Genomic DNA, 13,467 nt, shown 5'->3' with positions numbered 1-13,467 from the left:
TGAGAAGTGAAACCCCTCTCTACTGAAAATACAAAAATTGTAAGCATCCTGTGTCTGATTGAGGTCAAAGCAACTAAGGCTGTGTTACTTGAAACACTTTCTTTCTTTTTAACTTTATATTTTAAAAAGTTTTGAATCTACAAAAATGTTGCAAAAATAATGCAATGAACATCTGTACATTCTTCACCTAGATTCACCAATTGTTAACATTTTCCCACATTTGTCTCATCTTGTTCCATAAATATCTACATATGATTTTGGGGGAAACTGTTGAAAGCAGGTTGCAGGAATCATGATCCTTAACTCCCTAAGTAGATGAACATGCCCCTCCTGAGGACAGGGTTTTTTTTCACATAGCCCAATATAATTTTCAAACCTGAACAGTTACCATGGACCAATACTGCTATCTCACAGTTTACACTCACATTTTGCTAATTATCTCAACAAAGTCCTTTAGAGCAAACATTATTTTTTCTCAATTTGTATTCCAAATCGATTTAGCTTTGCTTTTTTTTTTTCTTCTTTAGTTTTCTTACATCTGGAACTGGTTCTTAGCCTTCCCTTGTCTTGCATTACATTTTTTGAAGAGTATAGGCCAATTGCTTTGTAGACTGTCTCTCAAAGTGGAATTAGTTGATGTTTGTTCATGATTAGATTCAGTTTATCCAGCCTTAACATTTAAAAACCTCTTTTGGCCGGGCGCAGTGGCTCAAGCCTGTAATCCCAGCACTTTGGGAGGCCGAGACGGGCGGATCACGAGGTCAGGAGATCGAGACCATCCTGGCTAACATGGTGAAACCCCGTCTCTACTAAAAAAATACAAAAAACTAGCCGGGCGAGGTGGCGGGCGCCTGTAGTCCCGCCTACTCGGGAGGCTGAGGCAGGAGAATGGCATAAACCCGGGAGGCGGAGCTTGCAGTGAGCTGAGATCCGGCCACTGCACTCCAGCCTGGGCAACAGAGCAAGACTCCGTCTCAAACAAACAAACAAAAAAACCAAAAACCTCTTTTATGCAGAATTAATATTGACTGATAGAACTAAGGAAACGTGTCCTAATCTAGATGTGGGCTTTTTTTTTGTTGTTGTTGTCAGGAAGAAACTGAGATGTTTTGTTTTGTTTTTCCCATTTATTTTTCTCAGTTTCCTGACCAACCAGAGGGGACACTGTGGGTTGTCACTTTGATACAAAATTGAGCAACTCAGCTTCCTTGCTACTAAATCCTGAACACACCTTGTTCATTCACCAAACAGATACTTACTGGATGCCTATAATGTGCTAGAAATTGTTTTATGTGCTAGAATACAGCAGAACAAAACAGACAAAAAAAATCCCTGGGCTGGGACGCCTATTTCTATGTAGATGAAGTGAAGCGATTGAAGAAGTTGAATAGTTTCATTGTTGCTGGTTGTCCACTTGGAGTGCTACCTTCATTTCCCATTGTCTCATTTTAAAAGGGAACGTTAAATGGCTGAAATGGATGTGAAGTCAATCACTGTAAGCATGGGTTTTGCAAAAGAGAAAAGGATTGCCCAGTCAGGAGATGGGAGAACAGTTGTCAAATCTGCTTCCTCAAAGATAAGGATTAGGGATATTTAAGGAGTGAAGAGGCGGTGGTTCTATGGCGTGGGGAAAGGTGATAGGCAGTGGAGAAGGAATGAGGTAATTGGTGGTTTGTGCAGGTGTAGTCAGGGTTCATGGCTCTTCATAGGACACCTGTTCAGAAAATGGCAGTGTTAGCGTGATCTGAGGGAGGAGTTTTGGCCCTCTGACATTGAAAGGTCATCTCTTGGGCATATGTGCACGCCCAGTTGAAGAGTCAACGGTCTGAGCTGTTTTGAACTGCATAAGAGCAGCTCGCTAGTTCCTGAAAAACAACTTTAGCAACTGTTATCATAGTGATGTATATGTCAGAGATGTTATCTAGAAGGAAACTAGTGGTGATTTAGTTATATATTGTTTGTCTACATGACTTTTAGCTACATAGATTTTAAAATCAACTAGATGGAAGCAGTTAAAAGCAAGCAAGGCAGGTGAAGTTTGGCAGGCTTGATTAGGTTAGCCCTCGGTGTCAAAATCTGTCTAGAGGAAGGAGACCGTGTGCTGAGAGGCTGGATTTATGCCCTGTAAGAACTGGTTAAAAGAAGTAGGTGTAAAACTTCTAAGGATCACATCATACTTACCTGAAAATATTGGAAGGACTTTGATGTGGAGATGACTAAAATTGTTCCTCATTGCTGAAGACTGTAGTAAAATTAGAGAATGGAAATAGTCAACAAAGGGACTTTCTAACGATTGGAGGAGGGGGCTGCCTCTCAGCTCCTGATGCTTTCTTACAAGAGCTAATCCAGAGAGGCCAGTGACCGCTCTGAGGGTAGATTCGTACGTGGGCAGCATATTATACTAGGGTCATTTCCAACTTTAGATTCTAGTTTTATGCTAAATAATATTTTTGTAGGTATAGTATTTATTCTACTTTGCCCCTCCCCAATAAAACCCTGTATAACCCTTAGCATTGAGAAGATAATCAGATCTAAACCTTAAAAAGGCCAGCATACAGAATTGTGTTTTATAAAGCAAAGTTATTGACACAAAGGCTATCCAAGGAAGATTCATTCGAATCCAACCAATATGGGGGTCCAGGAGCAGAGTGCCCGGCTTACCATGGTGGCATTGCCTAACTTGTTTAGAGGCTCTGGTTAGACATTCATTGTCCATGAGAGTCCTCTAGAGACTGGTTAAAGATGCAGACAGATTCCCTGGACCCACCTCCCAGAGAGCCTGATGAGGTAGATATGGAATAAGGTCAATAATCTGGTTTTTTGTTTGTTTGTTTGTTTGTTTTGTTTTGTTTTGAGATGGAGTCTCACTCTGTTGCCCAGACTAGAGTGCAGTGGTGTGATCTCTGCTCACTGAAACCTCCGTCTCCCGGGTTCAAGCAATTCTCCTGCCTCAGCCTCCTGAGTAGCTGGGATTACGGGCGCCCACCACCACGCCTGGCTAAGTTTTGTATTTTTAGTAGAGATGGGGTTTCACCATCTTGGCCAGGCTGGTCATGAACTCCTGACCTCGTGATCCACTCGCCTCAGCCTCCCAGAGTTCTGGGATTACAAACGTGAGCCACTGCGCCTGGCCAAGAATCTGTATTTTTAAGTGAACACTTCTCAGCAGCACTGTCTGAGGTCCCCTCTTCTTCCTTGCCATACAACATAGCTGCTAGTGCTGTGTCCTGACGCCTACAGGGATGGGGACTTGATTTTAGGGGTCTGTGAGTCCAGAATGGAAACTTTGCCCAGTGCCGGTTGACCATTTACTGTTCCTATGTGTTGACAGGTGCTTGGATTCTCACGGGAGGCACCCATTATGGCCTGATGAAGTACATCGGGGAGGTGGTGAGAGATAACACCATCAGCAGGAGTTCAGAGGAGAATATTGTGGCCATTGGCGTGGCAGCTTGGGGCATGGTCTCCAACCGGGACACCCTCATCAGGAATTGTGATGCTGAGGTACGGGTGGGACAGGAGGAGGTCTGCTAGGTCACATGGAAGAAAGACCATGGCATGAGCCTGTGGCCTGAACCCTGGGGCTCTGTGATGGAGCCAGACCATGGGGAAGTCTGCCTTGCAAGGAGTGTCTTTGGGACCTTAAAGGAATTGAAAACAAGGATGACGTACATAATTAACTGCTGGGAAAGAGTTAACAATGAATGTTGCTTTGTTCATTAAGATGTGTTCTCAGCAATCTCATATCACAGTCAGGTTCTTTATTCTTTATAACCAAGGCTTACATCCATTTCAGGAGGGCTCAAGCCCAACCGCAGTATCTTGATTGCTTGGCTACACTCAGAGGAATACAAATCAATGGATATTGTCCTTGGTTAATTTGGCATTAAGAAGGTTGTGAGACAACCCCCAGCCTCCACCCGGCAAATGTTTCCTGTGAACATATTTAGAGAATAATGAGCCTTTCATGTTAAAAATACAAGGTAGACATATGGGTTTTGTATCAAGTGTAGCATTTTGAAAACAACATTTCTAGTAGTTGAGGACCTTCTTAAGCAACAGGTGTTCTCTGCCCAGAAGCTTTGGGCCAAATGTTCAGATATCCACATTTAAGCTATACCTTCTCCCATCTGGGCTCCTTAGAAGCAGCAAATGTTAAGGATTTTTGGAATTGCTGTGATTCTTCTTTTAGAATTATTTTATTTTTGTGTCTTGGTTACCATTTTTGAGATATATAAGGGGCAGGGGAGAGTGGGAGGTGTTTTTTTGTGCATCTTCAAGGAGGAAGCATGGTAGAGGGGGAGGAGGGTACATTTCGAAGACAGAGAAGTTGGGGTTGGAGTAATCATTCCTTTTCGAGCTGCATAGTCTGGAGCCAGTTCCCTTCTTCAAGTTTTTTATAATAATAACCTATATTGTTATGGGACTGATTTATCTAATTGTACAGAGTGAATGGTAGCTTCTATTATTATTATTACATGCTCAACAAGGGATGGCAAAATGGTTTCACATAAAATGCCAACTTCAGGGATGAGAGTGGCCTAGAGCAGGCTTTTGAGGACAGTGGCAGGCTAAGTGGGAAAGAATACCATTATCAATTAGCAATATTTGTAATGGGCACGGGAGTCCGGGAGTCAATGCAGTGTTGTGTAATTATCCCCATGGTAGATGCAGTACATGTGTTAATTCACAGACTCACAAAAAGCCTTGAAAATGTAGGTATTTTTACCCCTGAATAGGAATGAGAAAAGACTTCAAAATCTCCCTAGAGGCTGCTTATAGGGCCCATTTCCTGGCAACAAGTAAAACTTCAAATGAATATATGAAGATTAAAGAACCTGCCAATCATTTGGAAATTAAGAAACAACCAACTATCCCAACCATCTGGTAAACAAATGTAGGATCTAGAATGATCTTTCAAAAATATAATATCAGATAACTTAGAAAGCAATGCAAATGAAAACATTACCTATTCAGAATAATATATATTAATATATCAGTATGGCCAAAGCCGCACTCAAAGTGAAATGCATAGCCATATACCTTTATTAGGAAAATTAAAATTAATAAGTAATTCATTAATCATAATAACAAAACCTAATGTTAATATAATAGTACTTACTGTGTACTAGGTTCTATTCTAGTGTTTTACATATATTAACTCATTTGATCTTCATAACAAAACTATGAGGTAAGTACTACTGTTCCCTTCTCATTATAAATGAGAAAAGTGAGGCATACAGAAATTAAGAAAGTTTCTTAGTGCACAGATCTCGTTAGTGGCAGGTCCATGGTGCACAATCTTTTAACCACTACAGTATTCAAATTAATACATTTTAAAAATCATATCACCAGCAAAACTCTGAATTCTTTCTGAATACTATTTTTTCCTTCTGTTCTCCTTGAGTTTTGGTGGTGATATTATTTTTAAAACTTATTAAATTCTATTGTTGGAGTTAAGATTGAAAACTTTTTAATGCAACCCTGATACTTTAAAAACTAAATGCCTTTGAATGGAGCTTGAGAGTGAGGAACGTTTTTGGTAAGGATTCCTTTCTTTATGTTCCTCAAGCAGCTTTTTATCCTCTGGTATTTTGGGGACAAAGTATCCATTTAATTACTTCTTTTTGTGGTCCTGTTGCTGTGCGCTTCTCAAGTGCAAAGACTATTTCATTCATTTTCTAATCCCTAGATCCTGGCATGGGTCATGGCGTATGATAGATTCCAGACAACTATGTATGTGTGCATTTCAATGTCTGCTTCTACCTGTATTCACACACACACAAATACACACACACACACACATTTGCACATACAGTTTCCTGAATGCTGAATTTCAATTTTGTTGAATTTTTGCAAAAGAGCACGGAGCAATGAACCAAGAATGGGACTGGGAATCTGATCCTTACATTGTCTCTGGCCATTTATGAGAAAATGAGCACGTGACACTACCATTTTGAACTTCCATTTCCTCATATTTAAAAGGAAGTCGGTGCTATAAGATCACTAAGATCCCTCTGAATTTAAAAATTCAGAATTTTTAAATCTGGGAGGAGGCATAATATAATTGAACCTAAAGTATTAGCTTTCGTATGAATATGTAAAAATATCACCATGTATCTTGACTGATAATACAGTCTCAAAGACAAGCTTCCCTGTACTTTTCAGGGCTATTTTTCAGCCCAGTACCTTATGGATGACTTCACGAGAGACCCTCTGTATATCCTGGACAACAACCACACGCATTTGCTGCTCGTGGACAATGGCTGTCATGGACATCCCACCGTGGAAGCAAAGCTCCGGAATCAGCTAGAGAAATACATCTCTGAGCGCACTATTCAAGGTCAGTGGTTAGGAAGTAGGACACCAGACATGTACAATAACCATAGCAGCCACAGCATCAACAACAATCGCTACCAACTATTGAGTGATGCATGAGAAACACGCCTGATCAGGTATTTTTATTGCCAAAGAACTGTTATTTCTCTTCTTTTTTCAACACACCAGGAATGCTTCTGCCAGGGTCATTGTGGTATGTACCCTTCAACATGCTGAAGGCAATGATAAATACGGCCATCTTCCACTGTAGTTTGTCAGTATCAAGAGCTGGCTGTCTTCTTCTGGTAGATACCATTTAAGAACAAATACGATCTGCGACGACAAATATGAGTTTATGAAACAATGCAATTAGCTAGGAGAGAAAAGATAAAACTAACCTACTAGTTTAACAATGGTATGGTTTACTTTTGTGAATCTTGGCTACTTCTGAGTAACAGAAAACAGTGGTCTCAAGAGAAGAATGCAATAGTTGAGTGAAAGCCATTATTTGCCATAGTTAAGTGACATGTACTTTCTTTCTTCCTGTGGACAGGGTATTGAGATGTGTCCTGCCGTGAAACAAGATTACCTTGTGATTTAGTGATAGACATAATGGCAGGAGATGTTCTCAGTTATTTTCCTTTCACAATCGGACATACACGAGGGAAGAAACTATATATGCAATAAACTCTGTTGAAAGACCACTAGTTATGCCAAGTTCTCACTCACTCAAGAAAGCATAGGATTATGCAAATGAGTGAGAGCATCATTATTATAAGGATAAACTTAAACCTAGTTTAATTTATAGGTGCAAAGGTAAATAATGCACGGGCTTTAAATATTTAAATATGTATTTTAAGTATCAATGACAAATTGCAACATGACCCATGTCATGCTATTACTAGCGTGGGGCGAAAACACTCGTCCGTCTTTCATGAGTAGATAATGTTCAAGTCCGTGAGATGTGAAGCTGTCTCTCCACACCGTGGCTCACGGGGCAGAAGCTCTTGGTCCAACTTTTCACAGTGGTAGATGAGTATTTCCAATGAGCTCAAAATATCCTTTACTTTTTATGTGTTACAGATTCCAACTACGGTGGCAAGATCCCCATCGTGTGTTTTGCCCAAGGAGGTGGAAAAGAGACTTTGAAAGTGAGTCCTGATTTAGTTTTCTAGAAGGTTGGTTAATAAACCTATCCAACAAATTTGTATTTTCAGGGATTTGAGCTTATCTAATCTAACCTAGTTCATTTTACTACAGCAAGTAGGTAGTGTTTTCCCTCCACATACCGTTCCCCTCACAGACTCCAGTTGTTCCTCAGTCAAGAAGATTTGGGAGGAGAATTTCAGTGACATGAATAACCTGTGTACTTGGTGTTGGCCCTGACAATCAACCTGCCAAAGAGAAGAGGTGACATTAACTCAGGAGACTTAAAGATTGTAATCAGCATACATATGAGAAAGCTATGTCCACCCCATCTACATTGAGATGAGCTATGATCGTACACACACAGATTGCCCCCAAATCAAATGTTTCCAGACCACCTAAGGCCCATTTATATGCCATGTGGGGATACAGGTATGTCGCATGATGGAATCCCAAACCCTAAGTGATTCTGAGATCATGGAAACTTCTTGAATGTTTCTGCACCTGCACTATTGAGCAACTGAGCAGGAATTTGACTTCCCAGCCAATCTGTGTGGACTCATGACTGAGTTCATCCTGCCTGCAGCCAGGCTTCTGTTTGACGTTTTTTGTTGTTTGTTTGTTTTTGTTTGAGAATCCACTTGAATCAAAACCTTTTATTCATTTGTATTTTTATTTATTTGTTTTTAACTTTTTGGTTTAGGGGTACATGTGTGGGTTTTATGTATAGGTAAATTGTATGTCACGGGGTTTGGCATACAGATTATTTTGTCACCCAGGTAATAAGCATAGTACCCCATAGGTAGTTTTAATAAATAAGCATAGTACCCCATAGGTAGTATGACTGCATTTTAGTAAGTATTGTAAACAATTTTCAAGAGCTCATTTTTCTAGGAATAGCACAAGAAAGTCATTTTTAACTCATCTTTTTCATGAATTTCCACAATGATTTGCATATTCCTCCTTTTACACACCCTATTTTACCTCTAAGACAGGGAATAGATTAAAGATACCTGTGACCCTCGATCTTTCATCAGAGTAAATCCCTAGAGCTAAAAGTAAGTGCTGGCAAAGTTATCTGGAATCATCATCTAGTACTTCTCATTATTCTTTTATGTAACAATGGTCTTTTTCTTCATCCATTCAACAGATATTTATTGAGTATCTACTATGAGATTTACAATTGAGACCATGGTTAAATAAAAATCTTCAAGGAAACATTAAAATAGAGATTTTTCTCAGTGTGTGTCAGTGTATCAAAACCTTTTTATGTCTAGTGTTCCATTATTGGAACGCTAAGCATGTGGGAGTTATTTATATCCTACTGCTCAAGGTAATCGCCAAGGTGATCACCAAAAATTCAAAAAATTGCAACTTCCAGCATAAATGGCTCGAATCTGAAAAAGCAGCCACATCAAAGAGGAAGAGGGGTGGAGAAAAAGTCATTGAAATACGGTTACATTTATTATGTTACCAGAGCAAATATTAGATTTGGAATGAAGATTTCTTGGCTTAGGGTGTAGGGGGAGACTGGAGAGCTGCTGCTGATCTAGGGCACTGCATTTCTACGGCAGTTTCCAGTGCCGTCTGCTCAGCCAATTAACAACCTACAGTAGCGGGGACAGGAGAGGTGAGGGGAACTAGGAGAAAATACTCAGCCAGGGCCAGGCACTGTGACTCAGGCCTGTAATCCCTGCACTTTGGGAGGCCGAGGCAGGTGGATCACCTGAGGTCAGGAATTCGAGACCAGCCTGGCCAACATGGCAAAACCCCGTCTCTACTAAAAAATACAAAAATTAGCTGGGCGCAGTGGCAGGTGCCTGTAATCCCAGCTATTCAAGGGGCTGAGGCAGCAGAATCGCTTGAACCCAGGAGCCAGAGGTTGCAGTGAGCCGAGACTGCGCCATTGCACTCCAGCCTGGGAGACAGAGCAAGACTTAGTCTCAAAAAAAAAAAAAAAAAAAAAAAAAAAAAAAGAAAAGAAAAGAAAAAAAGAAAGTACCCAGCTGGTGCCTCTGCATCGCTTCCTGGTTCAGCCCCCATCAGCACACCACGACCGCCTGTGGTGCAGACACTTGAGGCACACAGAGGGACCCCAGCCTGCTCTGTGACTCTCACCCTCTGTGGTCCCCAATCGTGGCACCACACATCTGGCTTTCTATGTGATGTCTTCTCTAAGGAAAGCACTCAGACCTAAAAACAAGTGCTTTTCAATTTCTTTTGTACCTCTAGGTAGATCATTGTATCTTGCTGTCCAGTGATTAGAATCCTTAAAATATGATCCTCCTCTGCTGAACTCTGCAGTTATTATAAAGGTCATAAAAGTGTGCTAGGTGTTTATCCAGAAAGAAGATATATTTATTCATTTTTAATAACAGGGGCAGGGGAAATTATTTGAGGAGGGAAATGTGTGAGTAAACATCACATAAAACATGTGGTTGCTGTTTTTAAGCTATTTTCATACCTTAAAAGTATGAGTATTGGTTACTACTAACCTCTTTCAGATAAGCTATCAACAGTAATGCTGAATACAGTCTTAATACGTGCCACTCAAATCTATTATGTCAGTACTTGGAATGATCGATTTTGTGTACAGGGATATTTTAAAGCACTTACCCATGGAAAACTTAAGCTAGTCATATGTGTTCTTATTATGGAACTCATTGTGGGTGCAAGATTTCATAAAGCAGGTTGCATTTCTCATTCATAAAGCAATTGCCAACTTTTGATTTGCTTCTGAATTAAAATAAAAACCCCAAAGGAAAAAATGTAGGGATGGGTCCATGTGTTTTTACCAGCTTGGCTCAGAACCTTAGTCCAGAGCTGGGTTCTATGGACCAAGGTCTCTTTGATCTGCCTGACTCTGTCTCCTTCCTCCAGGCCATCAATACTTCCATCAAAAGTAAAATTCCTTGTGTGGTGGTGGAAGGCTCGGGCCAAATCGCTGATGTGATCGCCAGCCTGGTGGAGGTGGAGGATGCCCTGACATCTTCTGCCGTCAAGGAGAAGCTGGTACGCTTTTTACCCCGCACGGTGTCCCGGCTGCCGGAGGAGGAGACTGAGAGTTGGATCAAATGGGTGAGTTGTTGGGACCGTGTCTGGAGGCTGAGAAAATGAGACTAGTTTGTGAGAAGGGAGAATGCCTTAAACACCCAACTCCACCAGCAGCCGTACATATTCGATGTTTTCTCCGTGCCTTTCAGACTCAACAGGTGACTTGCTGGAAATTGAAGTTCAATAAGTTACATGGCTCACCAAGTGTATGATATTTCTACTTGAGAGATTGCATTTTTCAGAGTTTACTGAAAAAGGGAAAACTGATGGTTTTATACGAATGTTCTTACTGGGACGTTGTAATATCTTATTCAAGTCCAGGAGAGAGATAGACAAAAGACTCTGGCAAAAAGAGATAAACATATCAGCCTTACTGATGATGAAGGCAAAGTTGAAAGAGGTGGCTTGAGGTGCAGAACATTGGACCTACATATGCTAAGTCTCAGAATAAGACAGATGAGCCCACCCTGACACAGGCAGCCCCGGACACCTGCTGACCTCCCTGCTGGGCTAGACATGGAGGCTGCAGACCAGGGCACTAGTACTTTGCAAGGAGCAAAGCCCAGTGAGAGAAGGAGAGGGCTGGCTGGGCAACGCCAATATTGCTCCCCAACCCTGAGTAGGGCTAAGTGAAAGAGTGGAGATTGACCAGGCAGCTAATTGTGATGAGGCTTCTCCCTATGGAATTCTGTTGATTGGGAAAAGCAGCACTCGCTTTCCAAAGTGCTTATATATTTTTGATTCTCTAGGCATTCATACTTAACTACTTTGAGTCAGTTCTGAACATATAAACAGGGCTGGGTGCAGTGACTCTTGTCTGTAATCCCAACCCTTTGGGAGGCCAAGGCCGGAAGATCGCTTGAGGCCAGGAGTTCAAGACCTGCCTGGACAACGTAGCGAGACTCCGTCCCTACAAACAAACAAACAAAAATTACCCAGACACACAACTCTAGTACCAGCTACTTGGTAGGTTGAGGTGGGAGAATCACTTGAGCCAGGGAGTTTGAGGCTGCAGTGAGCTGCTAGCCATTGCACTCTAGTCTGGGTGACAGTGAGATCCCATCTCAGGAAAAAAAACCAAAACAAACAATCAAAAAAAGCATATAAACAGGCCATTTCCAAAGTATACATATCAAAGTAAGACACTGCGTATTGATTGCATATTGATTACCACTCTCAACGTCATTTCCTGTGACGGATGGAATAAATTCAGTGGTCAGTTCAGGGATCCCCATAGAGGAAGAAACAGATGACTCCTAATTTATCTACCAAAGACAGCCCCAGGTCCACTTCAGTGACTTTCCTCTTACTCCTTGTACAAGCTGGCTTGCCAGGTCTTGACCAGGCTGTGTCCAATGAACAGAGGCCATCTGAAGGGTTACCACACCCTTTATAAGGGATTTTGATTTCTGCTTCATGAAAACGGTTACAGGCAACTCATCTGAAATAGGCTAAAAGGCATATTGTACCTTCTTTGATTATATTATCCTTTCTGCAATTCATAGCTAATTCATATTCATACTGAATATGCTAATGATATATCATAATTATAATCACGTCAATCAGAAGACATATATCAATAATAAAAATTAGTCTGGAATTTTAATTAGGCACTCATAAAGGGCTTTGCAATTGGTACAGATTTCCCAAAAGACCAAGCTCAAGAGTGGGATTATTAATTAATGAATGTATACATTCAGGCAAATATTAATTAGGCAACTTTCCAGGGCAGTCCTGGGTGTCCTCACTGACTATGTAGACAAGCAGCCCCAAACCTGGACTCCCAGCTTCTTGATCACTCCAAGTGACGCATTATACCTCTCCACTGGACTCACACCTTCCTCTCTTAAAAGTCACCACGGTTATTCCCCCCATGCCTATTTGTCAACTTCTTGAGAACTTGACCCTTCACAGTCTTCCAGTCTATCAACCGATCTAGATATCATTCATTTATTTATTCATCTTTAACTCTCATTTATTAATTTATTCAGTAGATATTTGTTGAGCACATACTGCGTGCCAGGTTCTGAAATAGGCACTTCAGAAAGAATTGCGTACACAACAGAAACAGTCTGTGTTCTCATAGACAAAACAGAAGTTGAAAAAAGGTTTATGTCGAGGGATGACAGTACAATGCATTCTGTAATTGCAAGCTGAAATGGGTGTTCAGAAGAAAGGTAACATGGATACAGAAAGGCAGGTGCTGAGGGAGCCTGGACTGGTGTGGGGCTTTCTGGAAGGCTTCCCAGAGGAAGTGACATGAGAGCCAAGATCTGAAGGATGGAGAGAGTTAATGACGTGGGGGCTGGGGTTGTGGTGGTGGTGGGAACTGCATGTGCCAAGGTCCTGAGGTAGGAGGCATGCCTGAGGAGTGAAAGACGGCCATGAGGGTGGAAATGGTGAGTGGGAACTAAGAACTTGTGAGGGCCCAGCCCAGGAGGCTCCCTGGGCCCTGTTTGGTCTTGTTCAAGCGTAATGGGATATTGTTAAAAGGTTTGAAGCAGGGAGAAAACGAGATGGGAGTTGTGTTCAGGAGAGCTCACTCTGGCAGCAGTGGGGCAGAGGATGGAGGAGGCAGGAGTATGCGGGATGGAGTCCCAGCTAGGAGGCCCCTGTGGCTGTCTCTGGGGTCCATCGGTTTACTTGATATACATATTCATTTTCTTCTTCTTCCTTTTTATTTCAAAGGAAAAGAAAAATAACTCCTTGGTTCTGCCCACCTCCCCTTGTGCCCCAGAATTTGGGGACCTTCAGCCCTGCTCCCTGCCTGTCAGTCCTAGCTGGACCCCTATTCTTCAGCCTGAACAAAGGCTGCAGACGGATGAAGACGGCCTTTCCTTCACGCTATCATTCCCGTCCACCCTCTCCTTCAAAATCTCCATGGTTTATCTTTTCCTGCAGTTTTCATTGATTTATTCATCAACTACCTGCGTGCTTTGAACTAAGACC

General features: G+C 41.6%; 1 protein-coding gene across 1 annotated transcript in view; it reads left to right on the top strand.

Annotated features, from left to right (window-relative positions):
• TRPM8 (transient receptor potential cation channel subfamily M member 8) overlaps positions 1-13,467 on the top strand; it is a 96,602-nt gene that overhangs the window by 21,724 nt on the left and 61,411 nt on the right. Inside the window, exons 6-9 of the mRNA XM_050750491.1 lie at positions 3,332-3,504; positions 6,169-6,343; positions 7,402-7,469; positions 10,345-10,542. Coding sequence (XP_050606448.1) covers positions 3,332-3,504; positions 6,169-6,343; positions 7,402-7,469; positions 10,345-10,542 — 614 coding nt within the window. The remainder of the gene's footprint in view (positions 1-3,331; positions 3,505-6,168; positions 6,344-7,401; positions 7,470-10,344; positions 10,543-13,467) is intronic.

The sequence above is a fragment of the Macaca thibetana genome, chromosome 12 (genome assembly GCF_024542745.1).
Source record: "Macaca thibetana thibetana isolate TM-01 chromosome 12, ASM2454274v1, whole genome shotgun sequence".
Taxonomy (NCBI): Eukaryota; Metazoa; Chordata; class Mammalia; order Primates; family Cercopithecidae; genus Macaca; species Macaca thibetana.
The sequence above is the reverse complement of the archived record's forward strand: the minus strand, read 5'-3'. Positions and strand labels throughout refer to the sequence as shown.